Source organism: Sipha flava, unplaced genomic scaffold (genome assembly GCF_003268045.1).
Source record: "Sipha flava isolate LNK unplaced genomic scaffold, YSA_version1 272_pilon_pilon, whole genome shotgun sequence".
Taxonomy (NCBI): domain Eukaryota; kingdom Metazoa; phylum Arthropoda; class Insecta; order Hemiptera; family Aphididae; genus Sipha; species Sipha flava.
Window position 1 is genome coordinate 25,641 of NW_020272937.1, and position 24,399 is coordinate 50,039.

The 24,399-nt window shown below is 28.7% G+C and overlaps 1 protein-coding gene and 1 non-coding gene across 2 annotated transcripts; one reads left to right on the forward strand and one right to left on the reverse strand.

Annotated features, from left to right (window-relative positions):
• Window positions 1-410: 410 nt before the first annotated feature.
• LOC112685288 (RNA polymerase-associated protein CTR9 homolog) lies at window positions 411-24,142 on the forward strand. The gene is made up of 9 exons (XM_025557130.1): window positions 411-656; window positions 5,111-5,177; window positions 22,022-22,255; window positions 22,319-22,894; window positions 22,964-23,083; window positions 23,151-23,282; window positions 23,348-23,526; window positions 23,592-23,786; window positions 23,861-24,142. The coding sequence occupies exons 3-9, from the start codon at window positions 22,067-22,069 to the stop codon at window positions 23,892-23,894; spliced, it is 1,425 nt and encodes a 474-aa protein (XP_025412915.1). The 5' UTR covers window positions 411-656; window positions 5,111-5,177; window positions 22,022-22,066; the 3' UTR covers window positions 23,895-24,142.
• On the reverse strand, window positions 1,946-2,018 carry Trnan-guu. The gene has a single exon. It is a non-coding gene; the product is annotated as a tRNA-Asn (tRNA).
• Window positions 24,143-24,399: the final 257 nt, after the last annotated feature.

Sequence of the window (24,399 nt, forward strand, 5' to 3'; positions counted from 1 at the left end):
AACTTTCGAGTTTCGACTTCCTTCGACCATGTTGTAATTTGAACTGAACAATGACCGTATGGATTATGATTTTAAATATGTTTTTGCGCATTTTTGGTAAAGAAAAATGCGCTTAGAACGCAGGTACGCTCTTCTCGTGTGAATATTTACAGCGTTCGCGTTTCGATACACGGCATTTCAAAAACGCGTAAATGCAGCGCACGAAACACTACGTGTGTAACCAGCTTAATGGTCGCGACGTACTGCAATGGCCCATTGTGGCAGCGGTGAGTGGGTAGCGGTGGTGGTGTTGATGAGGCTCGTGGTGGCGACGGAGCGGTGTCGCGCCCATAAGCAGCGAGAACAACTCGCACGTTTCGCGAACTCTCGTTCGCCGATCGTTATTGCCCGTAGTGAGTCGCAGCCGTGAGGCTCCGACAGACCCGTGTCGTACTCCCGAGCCACTTGTAAAAACCGCCGACAGGGGCAGCACGTGATGGATCGCAATCGCGCGTACGTAATGACGGTATCGGAGAGATTTCGGTGATCGCCGGTGCAATAATCACATATTATCGATTCGTTCGGTCTTTTCTATTCGAAAAAAGAACATTCATCATACACCGTCTCAGACTTTGATTTTCAAAATCAACTGTCTTTAAGCACACTGGGTAAACATCGTAAGTTTGTAACTTCGTTTTAAAATAACTCTGTGATTAATCAATTAACCATGTTCGACACAAAATACGACGTATACTTGTTACTCGCGCGAGCGCGAGCGCGTTTTTACGTCACCGCCGCTACCCTATATTGTTGTCGTCCGCACAGCTGTTTATGTCTGGACCAATTGCTGCCGCTGGACCTTATCAGCGGCAGCTATCTATCTTTCGTCTGTGTACGCGACTTACACCGTTCTGTTTTGACGTCGTACATACAGTACCTACGTATTTTTTTCATTGTGTTTTCTCTTGTACTATTGCCTACGCTCAAAGCATATTTTTCTCGTTCGTGAGTGAACGAGTGCGATTCGGTTCGCCGCCGCCGTCAAGAGCTCCGTGATACCGCGCGCGTCTAGGCCGTTTGTCGCTGACTATTGCGTCGTGTTCGGACCGACTGTGAGCGTCGACGCGCCGTTCACCGTGCATGACCGACTGACCACACGATAGTGCGTAAGTACGTGTCCGGTCTGTTGCACCACAACGTATAATTTCACGTTTTGAGTGCCATCCGACTTACAACCGGATGTGCTTGGAGTCTGTTGTCTGCGTACATTGACTGCCAAGTTCTTCCCTGTTTTACCGTAGAACGCTTAAGTTGTCACTTATTGTTGGTATCCATGCTATATTGACTGTGAGCTTAGCACTTGGACGTGCAAGTTCGTAAACATTGTTTCACTCGGCACTAAGCAATCAACATCGTACATCGTCTTCAACTTTTCCCTCGCGTGGTACCATCATTGCCAATACTTTTGTCACGGTTTTTCTCAACTTCCAGGTCAAACAGGTTACGTTAGGTTTGGTACTCTTATCTTGTATATTATCTTGTACCATATTATTTGTTTTGTTCATTGGCAATCGATATTATCATTACTGTCATTTATTTATTATTACGATTATCTGTTGTAAACGCAATATAGGTATCTTATTTAATTTGTTTGTTCATACAATTCAGTGTTATTGTAATAATACATTCTTTACAATCTCGTTGTTTAAACTCACTCCCAAAAAGTTTCATGTGCAACTCAATCGCACAAATCAATTGTTAATTAGTATAGTTGAAATAAAGGCTGTAAAAAAAAATAAACAAGTAAAATATCAAGATTGCCTAGCTAAATTCATGTTATTTTATAATTAATAAAAAATAATTAATATATATACATATTATATTATAAAAATAATTAATAATTAAATTATCAATGTTATAATATGAAATGTAAAATTGTAATAAAATATTCCAAAATTTATGTGTCCGCCCCCGGGTGGACTCGAACCACCAACCTTTCGGTTAACAGCCGAACGCGCTAACCATTGCGCCACGGAGGCTCGATGTATTACAGAAGGTATAATTTCTCACTTAAAAACAGTCTTGAACAGATTTAAAATCAATATTATGTAAAACGTATACTGACCTACTGATACATAATATATTCTAATAATCAGAAATATTATTCAATTTATTTTTTAAACGACGCATTATTATTTTGTAATTACAGGCTCGTAGTGCTGATGGTGCTGCTACGGATTTATATAAATATAAGCCCTTACGTTTACTATTACACGGGGGGGGGGGGATCATATAAATGTTGTTAAGAGCAGTAGAGTAGCTCTTATTATAAATATAATACATAAACATCAGTAGTAGGATTGCAATGATCAGTGGCACAACCAAGATTGGTTTTTTTTTTTGGTGGGGGGGTTGTGAATTTGGAAAAGATAAGCATTTTCTACAGGTGTTTGGTGACGATAAGGAAGTAAGATTTAGTTAGGTGTATGAGTTAAATATTTAAATTACAAATTAAACTGTTTAACTTCTATGTTATATTGTGATATCACAAAAAAATTATTATACAATCGACCATCGAGAAATCGTCGTAGCAAGGTTATTAATGTTTTAAAGTTGAACGGAACGTTACAAAACGTTCTATATCTTCATGTTATTATTTTTATCAATTATAATACGAAAAATATTCATATTTCATATCAATCAGCCGTTTCATGTGTTCAAGATAAACCAATTTTTCCTACGTAAAATTTTGGGAGGGGGGTTTACAACCCCCAAACCCCTCCCCTAGTTGCGCCACTGGAAATGATCACCACGGTTGCATGCCAAATAATAATATGAAAATGTAAATAACAACAAGTAGTACAAGTTATCATCATTAATTATAAAAGACACATGAAAGGTAGTCATACTAAAAACAGAATCGCGAGACCAACCTTTCAAATATATGATGGGTAATCATATTAGAAACGTATGTATTTTTGCGAACCGAGGTATTCTTCTTCTTCTTCTTCTTCTTCTTGAGGTTTGTCAGATCGAGGTATTAAATATAAAATGTATAATATATAACATTAAATTACTTAAAACATATTTCGAACTATATCCTGATTAAGCGTATCACACAAGGATTAGATACACAGGGTGTAACAGGTCTATTTAACTGATTCAATACATTTTTTTCTATTTAATTTTCTTAAATTCTTTATTTTTATTTATTTTTAGTGATTTCTAGAGTTCTACGCTTTAATTTTTATAATTAATATTTTATTTTATTTTTTACAACTAAAAATAAATAACTTAAATTTTGTATAACATTTTTTTTCTTATAATCCAAGGTAGCTATTTTATATATAACCAGGGGCGGAACTAGGGGGTGGAAGACGGGGATTCATCCCCGGGCGAAAAATTTTAGAGGGTGTAATTTTTCTAATTATTTATTTTAACTTTGTTAAATACTGATATTAGGTTAAAACTCAACATGGTCTTTAGTGGGGCGTAATTTTAACATTTTCCCCGGGCGTAAAAATTCATAGTTCCACCTCTATATATAACTATCTAAAAACAATTTTAGCGTTTAAAACTTTTAATTTGGTTACGCCATTCATTTTTAAACAATTTTCAAAGTGTGTTAAAATTTAAATTTTTTTCTTGCTAATCAGTATTACTTCTGTTGTTGATTTAGAATTGTTTTTTTTCTAAGAAATAATAAATTTTTTATCATTAAAAGGTAGGTAGTCAATTCGGCTGTAGTTGATTTGCACCAAAATTGACCCAAAATACATTTGCGACGTGCTTTTAATATGATTCCTACACTGGTGTGCATGGTGGATAAAAATTTAAGTTTTAATGGGACACAAATATACAATTGTACAGTGTACATAATTACAATACTTTATTTATTAATAATTATTATTGAACATTGCATTAAATAAAAAGTAATGGCGTGTAACTAATCATTGTTAAAAAATATAAATATGTATAATAGTATGTTTACTAGTTACCATATGAATAACATCCCGTGAAATTAACCTTTTGGCAGGTACGCTACTGTATATTACACGAGTAGGCGCGTGTCGTACTTTATACGATAGTATGCTTTTCATATATATTTAATTAAAATAAAGGATAAATAAATAATTTTTAATAGAAATATTTTTTGGAAACATTTTACTCTAATTTATATATTATTTTATGAATTTATAAATATTTTTTTTTATAATTCTTTATGAATTATCGAAAATATATGAAACAAAATTTTCGTTACTAAGATCATTGTCACTATCAAAATCTTCAAAATTGTCTTCTACTTCTTCGTCTGATAATTTTTGTATCATACGCGCAATATTGTTCATAATAAGGTGAAAAAAGTAATACACGAAAATAAAGAAAAAGAAAAATATTTGTATGAAAAAAAAATAATACCACGACCAGGCGCGAGACGTATTTCGTGCACTTAGACGGAGCTGACTAAAAATTTCAATATATTTAATATACATCAATAATAATTTAAAAATACGTAAAATTAGATAATAATCATTATTGTTATAACATATTATTATTGTTTATAACATATACGTCATTATAGAATAGGAAAAATCCAAGTATTAATCGGGATACGTAGATAAAATTTATGTCAATAAATCTATAATTGTCGTACAAAATGAGCATACGCGCCTGCTGAAAGGTTAAATAATAGTGTTTTGATATGAAAACTATGTACAACATTTCTAATTGGCTATAATATGTTAATATTATTATGTAAACTCTGATTGATGATTCGGTACTTAATATGAGTCAAAGTATAATTCTTTATTCAGGATTTAAAACTATTATTAGTAGTGGCTTTTCTGATAATGTCCAGAGTAAAGGAAAACTGTTTATGAAAAGTCACCATGTTATAAACATTAAAGAAATATTATTTGGAAACAAAAGTCAAATTAATGACCATGTCATACGGTAAGCTTCTGTTACGTTGCATCCATATCTAATGAAACTCGTAATAAATTTAACTTAGTCTTAATAATTTATTGCAATATTTCATTAATATTATTCAGTTTAAATAATTGTATTCAAAATAATTAAAAAACTTGAGAAATTAGATTGAATAGTCTAATATTCTTGAATTATATAATAGGTTGATGGGTCCGACAGAGATATTGTAGAAGCTTTATGTTAACGTCTAGCAGGTATTGGAGGAAAATGTAAGTATATGCATTAACACATTATATAAATATAAAGAGTGGTCATTCTAAAATCATTGATCGTTACGAATGGAATGAACCTAAAATTTCAAAGGCAGGAAAAGAAAAATATTGCATGGGTAAAAGAAAAGAACTATTTTCATCTAAGCTTGTTCAGTTGACACCATGCACCCATACAAATACAATTCCTGATTTCATAATACCATCTTTATTTAAAATTGTCTATGATGAAGAAAAAAAAAAATAGATAATGAAAAAATTGTATCTGAAGTCTTAAATAATTTAATAGAAAACACTTAAGAATCATTAAGATTAGAACAGTCTACTTTTCTCACAAATAAGATTTTAATAAATCAAAAACAAGAAAAAAATATTATTAAACCTAATTTTATAAATAAAATAACTGAAACTTTTTATGAAAACAATGTTAAATTATCTGAAAATAAGATAATGAACATTTTTATAAATACAGTACAACAGTCCAATGTTGCATGGTTTGATGAAAGGTCAATTAGATTGTCAGCTAGCAAAGAACATTTGGTAAAAATCAGATTAAGAAATTTTGAAAAATTAGCTATATCTTTATAAATAAGAAGCCAATGTTTGGCAAAGGTCTAAAAAATGTTGCCTATGGAAATGAAAATGAAAAAATTGCGCTAAAAAAATATATAGAAATGTATGAGATTGAAGTTTATGAATGTGGTTTAGTTATAAATCATTTAAATCCTTGGTTGTGTGGAAGTCCGAATGGATTTGTAATGTAGGATGGAATACTTATAAAAGTTTTCGAAATAAAATGTCGCATTTTTTGCCATAATCAATCAATTATTACTGATTCAAGAAAATGTAATTTAAATTATTTAATTATAGATAGTAATGGAGTTATTATGTTTAAAAAAACCACATTGATTATACTCAATGCCAAGTTTTTATGAACTGCTATGGCTTGCAATACTTTGATGTTTTTATTTATTCAAGCCAGTATAAATGTATTTTAATTAATATAAACAGAAATGATATTTTTTTAAAGAATTGTATTTATAAAATGAATAATTTTTATTTTGAATATTAAAACAATTAACAATTCATTTTGGATTATATGGTTTTATATGTTAGTACAATAAACAATTAACTTTTCAATATACATGTATATACCATATTATAATGTAATTTTTGGTATTGTTTTAATATCATTAAAATTCTTTAAATGTATAATTATGTTTAAATTTAAAGGTTTATATTGATATATTATTTACATACTGTTGCGTGCCAACTGTTTGATCGTTGATTTCAGTAATTGTAATCTAGTCAACTTGGATGTAGGTATAAAGTAAAAATGCCAGTTGTGATAAAATAATTTATTAAAACTGTTAAAATTATTCTAAGTACAATGGTTTAAATTAGCTGTAAATATTCTAAATCCTGAGCATTAAACTTTATAAAAATAATTCAAAATATTTCCAAGTCCAGACCATGACATACACTAGCGTGAAGGTGCTAAGTGCCGCATAGCCAAAACTCATCTGATTTGCCCTTGTTTTCGGGTCCCTTTTATATCCGATATATGCAAGTGTGTGTGTGTGTGTGTGTGTATATGAAAATGATAATAAAAATATGATAACTCTTGTAAATTCTGCGTTTGTGAATTATCTCTTGACTAACCCATATTTAATAACACAAAGATCCAGGATGTGGTCACTACTATTTTATTGTCATTTCTTATTGTAATTTCCTGTCTAAATAACCATGTGAATATAATAATCTAACTTATCCATGGTTGTGGTTTTTGATATTCTTGGGAACCTCCTTATAATGTAATTTTTATTATGTGATTACACAGGACGCGACAATACACATGATAAATATACCTAAATATTAAGATGAATACAAAATCATATTTTTCATTTAATTAAAGGTGGCTGTTAATTTGTCATTACACATCACACAAATATTATATTATCAATATTTTCCAAAAGTTCAATGGGAATTTTTTGAAGGATGTTATAAATTTTTATTCTCTGAATAGATTTTCCAACGTGTATTCGAACACCAGCAATATTATATGATGTTATAATTTCGTCTTCAGTAAAAACTCCATTGTGCATAAAGAGGGGCATAACTAAAATCGAGTTTTTTCATTTACACTAGTTTTTATCCAAGGAAATCCCTTGTCAGCTATAACTTGATCCCCAGGTTCTAATAAGTTTAATAAACCACTATTATTAGTGATAAAGCTATCACTAGCTCTACCACCATAAGCTTTTTAAACAAAAGTGATCATACCACATACCACTTTTCCAACTAAAAATTTACAAGTAAAAGCAGATTTATAATGAAAGTACATAAATGCTCTTTGATCAACATGTGGTGGTTGTTCAGTTTTGACTTCTGTATAGTCAATAATAACGCTACAGTTTGGATAATGTTGTTTAAAAGATTGTGGTAAAGTGAAAACAAAAGATTTCTTACTAGGCCAAAACACAAATTTTTGTAGTAATCGAAAGCATTTTTAAAATATTTTTAAAAATTCTTGAACATGTGGACCGGTGTAGATTAAAGAATATTGAAATTGATGTAAAACTAATTCCTAGTTTTAACTTCACTAATGATAACAAAATCTATCTTCTTTAGTTTTTTTTAGAATAATTTTGATCATCAATGTATGTAAGAAAAACGTTGAAAGTTTCAAAGTTAACACTACATAATGATATTAAATGATTTTCATTTTTTATAGACTTAAAACCAATAAAATATTCTAAGATATCATATTTTACACTACTTTCAAATTTATCAACCATTTTAGGCTTAAAATAAATTGAATCTAAGCCGACAATATTTGCTTGTGTGTTAACATTATTATTGGAAAAGAAACAGGAGAATTCAAAATTGTTATTTATTAAATTCAAAGAAGTTTGAGTAGATTTATCCTCAGTGAATTTTACAACATTAGGACAGTCAAGTTCATTTGATGCAGTTAAATTATTAGGTATTATTGAATTTGTGAATTTGTAGGTATAATAATTATAATATATAATTATATAATTATTATATTACAAGATTTTATTTTTTGTAAACGACTGAAACGATTGACACTTTCGTGTGCTGAAAGTTTCAGTTTGTATTTTTTTTTTTTTATTAAGGCCTTGAGAAGGCTTTATTAAGGCAGTTTGTATATTTTAGGAAATATTGTTGGATAGAATAATGGACTACTTGGGTGTTTGGATGGTGTACCACCATATATTCACTACATATTCTTGAGCTTTGATACGGTTTCCATGGTTGATTGTTAGAGCTAAAATTTAACAGATAATTACTACAAATAATGATTATAATTAAATACCGTTTTAGTTAAAACTAAGCACATATTACACGAGTCAAAGTTATTTTTCATTCAATATTCAAGTAGAAAAACTTTATAAATTATTCCAATTATAAATATTATTTTTTTTATATTTGGTAACCATAATATAAAAATACATAAATATATTATCATAATTACATGAAATAGCTGACAATTAATATAAATACCAGCTATTAGAGCAATAGTAGAAAAGGGTGAACATAAGTTTATAATATAGGTCTACAAAGGGATTTGATATAAAATAGGTGGTTACCTATTAGTTTTAGATACCTACATACCTTTTTCGCTTCATTACTTGAATCCATTTATTTTTCTGTAGAATGTCATGTGGTTTACTAAGAAAACGAAAAAACTAACGTTTTTCGTGTTTTTTCATGTATTTGTACAACCAACAATACAACAGATCTGATTACTCATATTAATATTATAATAGGTACCTACCTAATAAAAATTATATCTTGGTTAGAAAACAAAAACGGCCAATAGTTTGACGGCAGAGATAGAGTAAATAAACTTGTTGTACCTACGTATTATATTAATTATTATATTATTATACTATTTTATTATTATATATTATTAATTTACGTATAATTATATTAATTATACGTAAATTAATCTCATAAAGTCATCAACAAGACATTTTTGATTAATTTACTGTTATCCATTAATAATTGTATACCATCAAAAGTTCGAATGTTGTCCGTTAGGGTGAGCATACTGCGCACATGCACGTCGCTTATACAACATGTGTTATTTACACCAAAATGTTTGAAATGTGATTGTAATTTGCCCCAAAATAATGATATGTAATTTGGACTACCCTCAGGTAATAAGAAATAGGAATTATAATTTGCACCAAAATTATAATCTATTATTTTTTCGATAGTATCTCGATAGAACCAAAGTACAAGTTTCTATACATCGAGATATAAAAAGCTAATAACACAGAATTTTAGGTTTTATAATATTTTCATCGATCATTATGAATAATTTTCGTTTGTCTTTCTCCAATTTTGACTTCTTAACCTCAAGTGTACAAATAGACATTTTTAAAAAATATAAAAATATAAAAATTGTACAGCGAATTTTTTTCAAAAAATGAAGAGTTAAAGCAGATAATATATTTGTAAATAATTTACAAGTTTATTAAAAAAAATATTGTATGAATTACATATCTTCAAACAAATATTTAGCTACTGTAAAAATTACTTTTATAAATTGAATGTTATAATTAATTTATAACAGATTTTAGTTCATAAAATAAATATTTAAGTTTCACCATTCATACAAAGCTGAATATTATGACACTGGAGGAAAAAAAGAAATAGATTTGGCTCTAAAACTCCAAAAATACTGGTGTAAAGATAATCAAGTAGCTATAAAAAATTTGATATAACTAAAATATGTAATTAATTAATTAAATTATGATTATTTTACATTAAATATAGTTTGTATGACCGCAAGATTGGCACAGTGGCATCATTTCAGTTTTCAACTGAGGGGAGAAAATGTTTTGACCGGCTCATAATATATTAAAGGCATATATATCAATTTTAAATCATTGATTTAGAAGTCGACTAGTCATCACTTAGGTGTACGAAATACAAATAACAAAATATAATAAATATATTCTAAAACCATTGATTTGCAAATTTGAAGCTAACTTTCTTTAAATATTCAATTCTCGTAATCTTCTCATTAATGTACTCAGTCATACAATTTTCCGATTATTTGTTATTTTTTTTCTGTTTGCTAATATCTAGTAATCTATATAATATCTATTATATTTCTATACTCTATCTTATCGATATAATAATTTTGTCTATATGTCATACATATAGCTCTTAAAATTTTGTTTTTGTTCTCAATGCAGTAGCTCGCCTAACCTGTACACAAGTGGGAACCATATCTAATAAAATACCTTTTTCAAACAGGAACTAATTCGGTTACTCCCAATCCGTTACCAGTATGTTTATATAATATTATACCATATACTTGCTATGGCACCGCTAATCGCTAATTTAGGTTCTAATAACATGTTAAAAAATACTATACATGCGATCATTCTCTACTCTTAGGCGTTTTAAGGCTTAAGGTTTCATGGCTTCGTTTAAATATGGAAAAGGAACGCTTTGTTCAATATTCACAAAAATATACACATAAATGTTAATAATATTATTTCTATATTTGGAAAAATAAAACAAAGAAGATTACATTTTGTTATTTAATTTTAAAAATTAACAATTTCATATATTCATAACATTCTAATTTGAATTAATAAATTACTTTTATTATTTTGTAATCGTGTATTATCTTTTTTTTTACTTTTGAAAAAATGACCCCCCCATTTGAGTTCTAGATCCGCGCCTGCATATAGGTAACCTAAAAAGCAATTCACTCCGCTCTCAAAAAAATTTCTACTTAAATTTTTATCTTGTAAGTTATTACAAATGCCATCTTACATATCTATTTTATAATTTATATATTTTTTTGTTAATTTAATCTTGAAAAAGATTAAAGATTATTATTAATATTATAAATTAAAGATTATTATTAAATACAAAATACATACCTATTAAAAATGTAATTTATATCACACTTTAAATTAAAGTTGAAATAATATGTTTATTCACACAACAGTCGCCCACCTAATTTTGAAGATCATATTCACCAATAGTGTAATTTTGTTAGGCTTACTTCAGTGAAATGTATATAGAGCTCATCCCAATCCAGTCTACTTTAGTTAATGTATACCAGATTAAAAGAATAATTATAGGTAGGTACTACCAACTTATTATTCAATAAAATATAATAACTTCTTTAATATTTTTAAGAATTTTCTAATTTATCTGTAATTGTTTTCAATAATTTCGTAATACATACCTAATATGATATTATCTTCTCAAAATATTTTAGAAAAATAAACATTTTTCGACAAAAAAAGTTAAACGGCAGCAGCCAGTTATCGGTCTATCGGACTACTTTTAAAATCAGACAGGAGCAAATGACCACCTTGCCACTCCCCAAATGACGCCACTGGATATACGTAGACAAAAATTCTGCCCCTCCTAATTGCTGGATACAATATAAAAAAATTATTCATCAACAATAGCACAGACATTAAAAATTTTTCAGTAACTATTAGTCCTGATGATAAAATTGATGATGATATAAATAATTAAGAATTAAGGGGGCTTCAGCATAGCACGTTTTAAAGAGTAATATTTTGGCAATTTATATCACATGTACATTTGAACTGTGTCATTGTGTGAGTAGTAAATAAACATTATAGTCTATTCCAAATAAGCCTGGAAAAATGTACGACGAAAACGCGTTTGGTTTCGCGCAGGTATGTCACGTGATCTGCCGGTGGCGAGCAATGTTGTCGACGATTCGGATGTATACAGCCTAACTGTATTTTCTAAACCATCTCCACTTCGCTTGCCTATGACCTGTTGACAACACTAATTTAACACTCACGACGGCGAACTCCGTCCGCCGACCGATCACGTCGTATGCCGAATCCTTAGCCAATCACAGCGGACCTGCATGCGCGATTTTTTCCAGGCTTATTTAGAATAGACTAGGGATTTTCAAACTTTTATAAACACTCACAGATATACACTGTACCCCTTTTTACCAATAAACGTTTTATTTACCCCTTCTTAGTTAGTAAACTAAAATATACATAAAAAATTTAAAGATACACACATAATGCAAAATAAAAAGACCACTACAATGATTATTTTTACTGATTATATGTATAAATAATACGGCATATGATGGAGGGGGCATGGCCCATTCCCCTGATATCTACGGTACTGCATAGTTTAGTAAAAGATGCTGTAACCGACAGTATATACTTTTATAATTATAACTAACAAAAACATCTATTTCATTTTATTAATTATGACACTTGGATGTTTACCACCTTAATTAAATAATAAATTGATAAAATTAAAAGAATAATAATAATGAAATATAAATAAGTATTTTTGTAAAACGAGAATAGTCATATAAAAAGTCTATAGCATTGTTGAACGAAGGACAAATCAAACAAATGTTGGACAGTCCTGTCCAATGTAGTACGATTGGCAACCGTAGCATAGCTTAATGTCGTGCCAATATAATTTTAATATATTCGACTGTGTACGTGGTATAACAGCAGACACGTTTAATCAATTATAAATTAAACGGTTAGTTACAGTATCGTTTTAAGCCTAAAATTCACAAACGTTAACTTGAATTTTGGAGTTTTTTCCACTATTTAAATTTAAAAATGTATTGGCCAGACTCCTACGTTTTAAAAAATGTCGATTACCCCCAAGGGGTACACGTACCATAGTTTGAGAACCACTGAAATATACTATAGTGTGTGTAATACATTATCGCAGCCACTGCCTACAGTGGTCGACAGTTTTATGGATTCTCGGAACTACGATAATAATATATTTTAAAATGTTATACAAATGTCGTTATCTACGTACGTATGCGTGGGTTATCTTAAAGTCCTATACCATTGATTAAATATACTATAACATAATAAATACTATAATTTATTATATTTGTCATCAATTAAAATGAAATCAGAATGACGGTATAAGGTTTTTACTAGACATAACTAGGCTTAGGGACTTAAAGCTCTAAAAAATACACAAATATGCATAATAATATACATTTATATGCATTAAAAAAAAAAATTTCAACATAGTACACAAAATTAAACGTGTCCATCGGATGTAAATGAATCTTTAAATTCCGAAACAAAACTTTGTAGTCAGCTACTCGTAGACTGTTGTACTTTCGGCATTACACAACGTTACAAAATATACGCGTACGACGTTTTACGTATGATTCGACGTTGTGTGGTTGTGAGACGCAAAAACAACGCCGGATAATAATCGACTAAATTGAAACTAAACACTAAACAAATAATCTATTATTCTATATTGACTATTATCTTTATCAACATCCGGTTAATATCCAGCGGGTTATACGGCTGATACGAGTTTATAGTATTATATATATTTACACAAAAATTATAAAGAGATATGGGAGATAGTTCGAAGATATATATTATATATATACATATTACTGAAAGTATTGTTCTCTTAGTATATATATATATTTTTTTTTTTGAAATATGTATATATAGTACCATAGTATATGTACTTATCTATAGTTTTTAATTTTAAATTTTAAAAATTTGTCAAAATATGCAAAGAGTAAGCATAAAAATTTTAAAATATGCACTCTTCTGCAAAATCTATCAAATATGCAAAAATATGCACATTCAAATTTTAGATCTGATATCATGGCACCGAGAAACAAATTTATTTCGCACTCTGCTGTATTTAACAATAATTAAAAAAAGTATGCAAATGCTAGAAGTCTCTAAGCCTAGACATAACATTAACATAGATATGCATGAGTATAAGCATTCTTTGGCAAACATTTTAAAACTGCATTTTAGAGTTAACAATAATCAATTTAATATTTTATGTGTACAGATCCCCATCATGTGATAAAAATGAATTTTTGATGCACCGAGTGCAATAAGTAATAACGTAAATTTGACCAAAACTGGATTAATTGATGTAGTATTTTATACTCGGTAATCGAAATGTTGTATTGACGTCTGACGGCACTGCTGTTTTTTCTAATGTAGGTACAATTAGGAACTATTTTTCTCCAAGAATCCACGATAAGTGCAATAAATTATTCATAATCCCTTGAATTTTTTTTTTTTTAGATTTCAGGTAAATAGTATGTAATATGTAAACGCGGTGAACTAAATCCATTGCGATAATGATCTCATTCTCATCTCTCATAACTTAAAAATAACGATAGTATCCGATAATATTTTAAATACGGACATTTAGTGGAAGTCTATTTAGTCGAGTTTACATACATATTGTTATATACACAGTGGTCGAAATGGCTTAAGATAAGTGGATGCCTTACAATTCAGATTTCCTGATATCATCATAACATTCTTCACACCTTGTGTATCTATATTTTTTTTTTTTATAGTTCACATAAGGCCGCACCTACATTAGATCCGTATTTCTTCCGATCCGATCCATCGTCGTCCGATTGTCGGAGAAGAGTTTGTTGAAGACGATTGTCGTGAGAAAAAACAAACACCTATATTGTAATGTAAGTGCCTACACTAGTAACGGAATTTCCGATCCGACGACTCCTGGCGACTCCCGATCCGACGTCCGATTTTTCCACTCCGACGCGTATTTAATCTGACAATAATGACTGTAATAGCTTCCTATACAAACTGCAGTTAAATGGATCTCGACGGACGTCGAAGGACTTCGACGGAACTAATGTAGGCACTCACGTCGGACGTCGTCGGATTCCGATAGTCGGACGACGACGAATCGGATCGGATCGGGAGAAATACGGATCCAATGTAGGTGCGGCCTAAAGGTACGGTTTCTAAGGTACGACCTGTCGCTGCGACAAGTCGTCAACATCTGTTTATACGAAAATATTATTCATTGGTTTGCAAGACACGACAAGTCGTAGCGACCTAACTTTGAGTCGTCGCGACCAATGACACTACTGCTCCGAAAGGAGTAACTGCTCCGAGAGTAGTACCTTGCGACATGTCACCGCGACGCATCACAACAATCGCAATAGGTGAGTTGATTCTCGAGACTTTTCTCATGTATTAGTTAATTCCCGGGTTATTAAGAGGTAGGTACGAGTTTATTCCCAGGTCATTAAAAGGTACGTACGAGTTGATTCCCAGGTCATTATATATTTTATTCAATATTTAGTAAAATATTCAGCCTATTAGCATAACCCAAGAAACACCACGAGGAGGTTGGCTGACAAGTTTCTCAAAAATGTTGTTTTTTTTAGTTTTTGCATATTTTGAAAATCATTTGATTTTTATTTATTAATTATTTATTGAATTATATTATATTTCTTATTATTAAAAACATTTAGTAGTAATTAGGTAAAAAATTATTATTAAAAATATTTAGTAGTAACTAGTTAAAAAAATATAAAAAAAATTAGTAATTTGGTAAAAATGTGTAACACATTATTTTTATAAATTGGTATCTGGTAATGAGATTACCAGTATACCGTGACATCTCTTCTCTTAAAAAAATTTGTTTTTTAGATTCCTTAGTTCCATTACTCCTGCATTTAATATACGTTTCTGATTGTACTTCTAACAACTCATTTATAAATACAAAAATATTTGGGTGTCCACTATAGAAACAACTGTTGAGCTTAGAATGAAAACTCTCACAATTATTCAAAGTTCTATTTAAAGTAGTTGAGAATTGAGTCCATATACTTGGTGGAAAACTAGCTTCTGGAGAAATATAATTATCAAATTCGTAGTCCATAAACTCTTCAATTCTTTCGTCACCTGTTGGTCGAATTGCTATCAACTCGTCTGTAGAGCAATCGATAACTTCTATTGGCCAAAAGGTAGACCAAAAATAATTTCAAAAAATTACCGGTCTCGTTTTTTGAACTAGTGTCTTTGTAAATTGCCGAGAGACCTAGATTCTGAATTTTCCGCCACCAACTTTGGGCTAGATGAAATCTGCACCATCGTATTTGTGATGTTGGCTACACGCTCTCTACTTCCATATGAATCGCAATCTCAAAATCTATAAATACTTGAACAGGTGCGAGTGTCGTAACGTACAAACTACAGTGATCAACCAAATATTTGAACGCTAGCTCGTAAGTGACCTTTTGTTTGTCGAGTAGCAAGAAAAATACAAGTGGTATATATACGTCATCTTTAAATCCATGAATGGTAAAAAGTTGAGGTACTTAGGGCAGACATTAAAAGTCCCATCCATATAAATGTCTGTGACGTCATATAAAACACTAGCCAATAAGCTACAAAAAATAGTTTGTTATAATATTTCTATAATTTTGTATGGGTTTTATCTTTTTTGTATTAATTTGTATTTATACAATATACATATTATATATTTTATGATCAGCTATAATATTGTCGGTATTTTAATTTTTAATTATTGTTTATACTTGTATTTATTGTTTTATTGTTTTATTGGCTATTATATTATATTTACTAAATCATTTTGTGTAATAAATTAGATTTATAACTCTCAATGTAACGAAGTAAAATATTCAAATGTAATACCGTAAACTATGTGTTTAACTTAAGAATCTATTCGATTATCTTGTGTGTGACTGACGTCAACCAAATTTAAGAAATAGCGGCTAACTTAAATTATGAATAATATTTTGGTAACCAATAAGACAATTATTGTCAGTTATATTGGTCTTATAAAAATGTAATAAACTGTGTTTTTATCTGTGTTTTCTTAATATAAATCTTTCAAATGATTATTTGTTTTTAAATCAATAAGTTCAAGTTGAACAGTTTCTTAAACAAAATTTTTATCAGACAGAAATGGATTTTCAATCATCAGAAATTAAATTATATGTGATTTTCAATCTTGAAAACGGTTTTCAAATTCTATTGATAGTTTTTAAGTTCAACTTGAACTTATTAATTTAAAAACAAATAATCATTTGAAAGATTTATATTAAGAAATCACAGATAAAAACAGATTTATTACATTTTTATAAGACCCTTACTGATGATTTTTCAAAAATATAAGAATTATCAATGTATATATTTAAATTATTTGTTTTTACTTATATTGGCGACTTTTACAATTTTTTTAAGATTATAAGGTAAACAATGTTGTCATTTTTTTAAAGTATCTTTTATTTGAGGCTGGTGTCAGTCGTTTAGTTGAAAAAGAAGAGCGGCTCCCTCCAGAACGTTGTTGCCCAGTGCCGGCGCTAGAATTTTCGAGGCCCTGGATGAAATACATTTCATGAGGGCGCGAGGCACTAGTGTATAGAAAATACTTAATAAATAATCTCAAATTTCTCATGATACTTGAAAATAAATTCTCCCTCCCATAAAAAAAAAAAAAACATGAATTTTTAGTTTATGTAATTTATAATAACGAATTTAATTTTTATGAAAAGTACTAATACTGGTATCATATAATTCTTTTCAAAATTCAATCATTTTACTTAAAGTTATATTATGTTATAATAATAAGTTTTATATTTTAATTAAATATAATATTACAATTATTATAACATATGATGTACATGTTTAATATTATTATTACTTAAATTTAATTTTTCTACTTTTTTTTTGCTGCGAAGTTTTCAAAGAATTTTAACTGAACCATAGTTGTGTTTATTAATTTTACTACATTATAATTTTGTAATTACCTGATATTTGTGACAGCAGATTACAGATCGCGCTGTAGAGAGAAAATCCGTAGAATCCGTATAAAATTGTCTGGTGGACGGTGTACGGTGCTGTGTTGCAGGTAATTCAGCAATAATTGAGTAATGAATATATTGTGAAAACAGTATTACTTATTCTTATAAACGTCAAACGGGTTTACGAGTAAAATGTTATAAATATAATTGAAAAATATCGGTGATTATCTTACACACAAAAATGATTACGAATACTTCGAAATGAGATTTCCGACAGTAATTTGCTATTTACTGTACTGTGTAGACAAAAATATACTTTATTTGTTTCTTACTAAGTTTTTATCTATACATTATTCTCGGTTATTCGACCGCATGCCACCCTATTAATAATGAAAATATATAAAAGAGTAATAATATTAATTTCCATAAAGCTATATAAATAGATAATAATAACAACAAGGCTGCGCTAATTGATATTTTATGAACCAAATGTGGTTTATAAATTTAATATTAGATACTTGGTACTTGCGCTATTTTAATATGAAACGAAAAATACAAAACGAATCAGAAGCCTAGCAGTATCATAAATAGGGTCCGGATTTTTATGCATTTAAATATTTGTAATAAGTGTATGCAGTTCGACGGGAGTAAAAAATGTGAACGATTTGTATAGCAGAGAACCTATAGAAAAAAGTTTATTTTGCATATAAATTCATATTTTATGGCTGAGAGCATATTTGAAGAATTTGACATAATAAAGCATATTTTGGTACATAATAGCAATTTTATTTATATTTCACTATAGAAACTAGATTTATAAGTTCATGGTATTGTGGGGAAATATTTTATTTCCTGTTTGTTATATTTTTGTTTAATTTGTATTAAAACTATATCTTGCTTATCAAAACAGAGTCATCGACAACAATGAAGACTAGTTATATTTAAATTTCCTTCAAACTATTATATTTTTAGCATGATTATTATTATTACTATCGTGATTTTTAGTCTTGTATTGGATAAACACGCTGCCTCGTGTTGTTGTACATTTAGTTGGTATTTAATCGCCATGCAGTAGTCGCCAGTTGGTAATCGCCTATAAATATAATTTCGTAATCCGCATTCCGTATACAAACGAATTTCTTTAATAATTTTTCGTACACTCATAAATTTTAAAATTCCGAAAAGTCGTAGTAATATTCAAACTTTAATAAATCAATGGATTGCATTGTATAATAAAACAGACCACACAATTTTTACTATGGACGGTTCTATAGTGTTTTGTCAATTGTGTGACAAAAAAATCGTTTGCACAAAAAAATTTCAAATACAACAACACGTTGATACCGCTTTGCATAAAAGTGCTTTAAACCGTAAAGCAAATGATAACAAAAAACAATTATTTGTATTGGACGCAAAACCTAAATCTGGTAACATTTTTAATGAGGATCTTTGTTCAGCTTTGATAGTCGCTAATATACCATGAAATAAACTTCAAATTCCAGAATTCAAGAATTTTTTGGAGAAGTACACAGGTAAGCATATTCCCGATGAAAGTACACTTAGAAAAAATTATCTTGGTCCATGTTACAATAATGTTATAATTGCAATCCGAGAAATTATTGGAAATTCAGATATTTGGATTTCTGTTGACGAAACAACTGATACAAACGGCCGCTATATGGCAAATTTATTAGTTGGCGTTTTAGAATGTGATACACCAAATCAACCCTATCTATTAGCATGTAAAGAACTATATTATTAACGATAGTTTGAAAATATTATGGCCCGCTGAAGGAAATGATGAAAACCTAAGATTGTTTTTATCAGATGCAGCGTTTATATATTATAATATCATATATGGTTAAAACTGGAGATGTATTAAAATTGTTTTACCCAAATATCATCCATGTAACATGCGTAGCACATATGTTAAACAGAGTAGCAGAAAAGGTTAGAGAGTTATTCCCCAATGTAAATAAATTAAATATCAATGTAAAGAAATCTTTTTTAAAGTCACCTTCTCGTATTCAACTATATAAAGAAATGCTACCTAGTTTACCATTGCCCCCAGAATCAGTTATTACAAGATGGAGGACATAGATTGAGGCAGTTATATTTAATACAAATAACTATGAAAGTATTAAAGGTATAATAGAAAAACTAGATAATGATTCTTCAGTAAGTGTAAATAATTGTAAAAAAAATGTTCAATTTGCATACAGTGAAAAATGATTTAACATTTATAAAAATTAACTTTTCTGGAATTATTCGGGCAATCACAAACTTAGAAGATACTAAATTAACTTTACTACAATCGTTAGAGATTACGAAAAATATAATTTCCGAACTATCAAATATACAAGGTGACAAAGGTTCTATTATAAAAAATTAAATATCTCAGTTGTATCAAAAAAATAAAGGATTTCAAGTACTAGAACAAATCGGACTAATTATATCAGGAAACAATGAAATACAGATCCCAGAAAATTTCAATCCTTACTCTGTGGCCAATATGAAATATGCACCGTAGACGTCAGTAAATGTGGAAAATTCCTTCAGTCTATATAAACATATATTAAGTGATAGAAGAATAAATATGACACCTGAAAATATGGAAGAATAATATATTACTGTTAACTCTTTTTATAAAAAGTAAATATCGATTCATATCTATTAATCAAAATAATTTTATTTGTTTAAATTGTTTTTTTTTATAAATCGTCTTCATTGTATATATTTTTTTTCATAAATATTTACCAAAGATATATATATATATTTTATGGTGTAAAAGAATTAAATACATTTTTTATTATTATTATTTTTAACTAAAAAGCACTTTATTAATTTAATGTAATTTTTTAACATTTTTTGTTCTATAATTAATGTTGTAAGTTGATGTCGTAGTGTCGGTAATAAAAAAATTAAGTTTGTTTAATTAAGTTGTATTAATATATAAGGGAAAATTAAAAAAATATATAAATACATATATTTTGGATAAGAGCATATTTTTGCATATTTTAAAAAAAATAAGAACATATCAAGTGCATATTTAAAGGTTTTTTTGATGCATAAATGCATACTATTTTAAGATTTTTGAGTACATACAAATCCAGACCCCAATCATTAATATACTTATTTCTGTACTGAAATATTATTATGAATAAATACTGAAAAAATACCCAGATGGCTAAACACAATATGTTCTGATATTATATTATAATTATAAACATATTAATATTTACTTTTAGCACAAATTAATATTAATATTATTACGTCAGATCGACTTATTATATAATCTATATAAACCTTGTAAACTCAATTTTGTCACGTTCCATGGTTTTAAATTCAATAGTTATAATCACCCGTATGTGTATATTCTGTAATATATACGTAAAATAATAGTATTATATTATTTTAATTAATAATGCATTCACTTTAAATTCGTTGATTACGTATTATATTCAACAAGCAAAAAAGTCTACGAAAATTAGAGAATATATTATATTTCAAGTATATTTTATTGAGGCATTACATTCAAAATAAATTTACCTTTAGTATAAATTACTCAATTTATAAATTAAATTTGATAAAAATAAATTGAAATATCAATATATTTATAATTATAGTTTTCCACATCGTTAAATAAAAGTTGTAAAGTTTTCTTTTTAAGTTAAATTTTATATTATAATTTTAAACTACTATACTGATATATTGAAAACATTATATGATCAAGATTAATTTTAAAATATTGTTAAAAATGTTATGGATCATGAAAATAACTCGTATAATGTAATTAATAAAACCTTGGTTGTACAGTTCTAGTAATATTTAAGTTAGGGAATTATTACCTGCAATTTCAAGAAATGGAGTAGGCACTGTGAACACTAACCTCTTATATATAACGCTTTTATTAATATTTTAATCTAAAAGAAAAAAAATATATGATTCTAGTTCAGGTTTGGCCGGATCTCTTAAGACCATATTCTAAATATTATCGTGTATCTGCATGTGCTGATAGGTAGTATTCAATATAGCAGATGAGTATGTAATTTAATGGTGTCATTTTTACCTCCAAACATATAATTATTTTAAAATATCAATATACCGACTATACTAATTATTAATAATTTTTAATTAAATTAAATAATAATGGTATTTACTTGACGCATTAATAAAAATATCATTGTTTATTTTTATGTTTTGTCTCAATCATATGTAGTTACAACTTCGAGAATATACATTTGCCACGACTGAGTAATTAAACATGCCTCTTGAAAATGCCGATTTAGAGGTCTCTCAAAGTGAAATTTATGCTATCAATGATGTTGACCGGGCAGTTGAAAATTATATAATACAAGCTAAGAAGGAACGCAATTTAAAAGTACGCGATAAGATTTTTGACCGAATTATAAATCTTTACTCAATGGCGGACAAAATACACATGAATCACATGGTAAAATAACAATGTATATAAATGTTTACAAAACGCACCTTAATAATTTAATTTTTTTTTCAGAAACATTTACTAGGCAGGGCCTATATATGCTTATTGGAAAATAACACTTTGGCAGTTACTAATCGAAAATTCACTTCAGTAATTAAACATTCATTAAATCACATACCACCTGTACTGTCCAGTGATCTCAACGAGGCTGCTTGTAGACGTTATATAACACAGAATAAAAAATTGTTGCGTTCCAAAGTTCGCAAAAATGTGGACTCTGTAAATATTCGATCTCAAATGGCACACTGTTATTTAAAACTAGGAAAATTAAAACAAGCACGATTAGAATTTGAACTAGTTTTAAAATCAAATTCAAAACATGTGGATGCATTAGTTGGTCTCGCAATCACGAAGTTAACCGATAACGAATCGTTACCATTTGCTATTGATCTATGTATACAATTTTCAAAAGAATGTAGCATTCATTCGGTTAAAGCGGAAACACTGAATGAGATTGCATTCAATTATTTTAATAAAAAAAATTATGCTACATCCAAACGACTTGCTGAATTTGTAATACAGAAATCAAGTGATTTTTATCAAATAACTAAAAGTTATAATCTATTGGGTAGAATCGCCGAAAGCGAGGTAATGTAATTTGTTATTTTTATGACTTCTCCGAACAATAATATGATTTTAACACATTCTATATTTTAGGGTTATGTTGAAGAAGCATTTGATTACTTTAATCGAGCAGTTTTTTTCGCACCGCGTAATGTAATATATCCATATTACGGACTTGGGAAAATGTGTTTACTAAAATCTGACAAAGAGAGAGTAATATTTATAATGATATCAATGCAGTCTGAATCGAAGTATATTTGTGTAATTCTATATATTTTAGGCTCAAGAGTGCTTCGAACAGATTTTTCAAATGAATCCGAGTTGTGTGAAAATCAAAAAAATCCTTAGCGTACTGTATGCTTCTTCAGCAAATCGTTATAAAAGATCACTTGCTGAAAAATATTTAAAAGAAGTACGTAATTTAACTTTTTTTTTTAAAAACTATTTATAATTTTTGACTTATTTTCATTAACTTAGGTAATAAATGAGTTTCCTGACGATTTAGAAGCTTGGGTACAATTAGGTTTAATAGCTTTAAATAAAAGTTTAGAAACGTTAACTCCGATTTATGATAAAATTATGAGTTTAATACGTGTCGTTGAAGAAACCAAACTTTCAATTGAAATTCGTCTTGCCCTCGCTGTTCTACACGATAAGTATGATTAGTGTTAAAACATAATTTAACAAATACCTAACATTTTTACTTTTGTTTCATTTAAAGGGTTGGAAAATATGATGAATGTTTTTCTACATTAGAATTGTGTATAAAAATGGCAAAGGAAAAATATTCTAATTGCTCAAATGAATATTTTGTGAAAATAACTTCTGTGGCTCACTTTTATTTAGTCAAATCTTATGATAATCTTGATAACTTTCGAGATATGTACAAAGAATTAATCAGCATACAGGATTCGATGTATATTAAGAATATTTACATAGAATACTATTTTATTTAATAATACTTCTATAATGTTGTATCGTATGTTACAGGTATATATCTAGGATATTTGGCCCTAAGTTGTAACGAGATGAGCAATGCTAAAAAATATGTTGATTGGGCATTATTTATTGATTCGAATAATGCTGAAGCCAAGTCATTACTTAATTTGTGTTCTGGCCATAAAAATAACTCTTATAAGTATGTACTAAAAGATATGTTTTAAAGCTACTTGTATATTATCCCAACAATAATATATATTCTGTATATATGTTTCTTTTAACTTTGAAGGAAACATCATCTTTGGGCCTAGATGTTTCAAATTAATTAATAGACCAGAGATATTAAAAAATATTTATATAATAATATCATTGTAATATTTTTGAAAATTTTGAATTCCGATTCAAAGATTATCTAAGGAACCGAAAGAATAGGCGAGTTAATATATATATTATATAATTTAGTAGTCATTAGTTTAAATTTTAACTTGAATACATAGAAAGTACTTATTACATTTATTTCAATTTGCATGTAAAATAATTTCTTCATATAGTTGATATTGCACTAGATTCATACAATTGTTTTTCTCGAA

Coding starts and splice junctions, on each gene's coding strand:
- LOC112685288 (XM_025557130.1), top strand. CDS start 22,067: ATGCCTCTTGAAAATGCCGATTTAGAGGTCTCTCAAAGTGAAATTTAT. Junction 23,527..23,591: donor CTCGCTGTTCTACACGATAA/GTATGATTAGTG, acceptor TTTCATTTAAAG/GGTTGGAAAATATGATGAAT. Junction 23,787..23,860: donor ATCAGCATACAGGATTCGAT/GTATATTAAGAA, acceptor CGTATGTTACAG/GTATATATCTAGGATATTTG.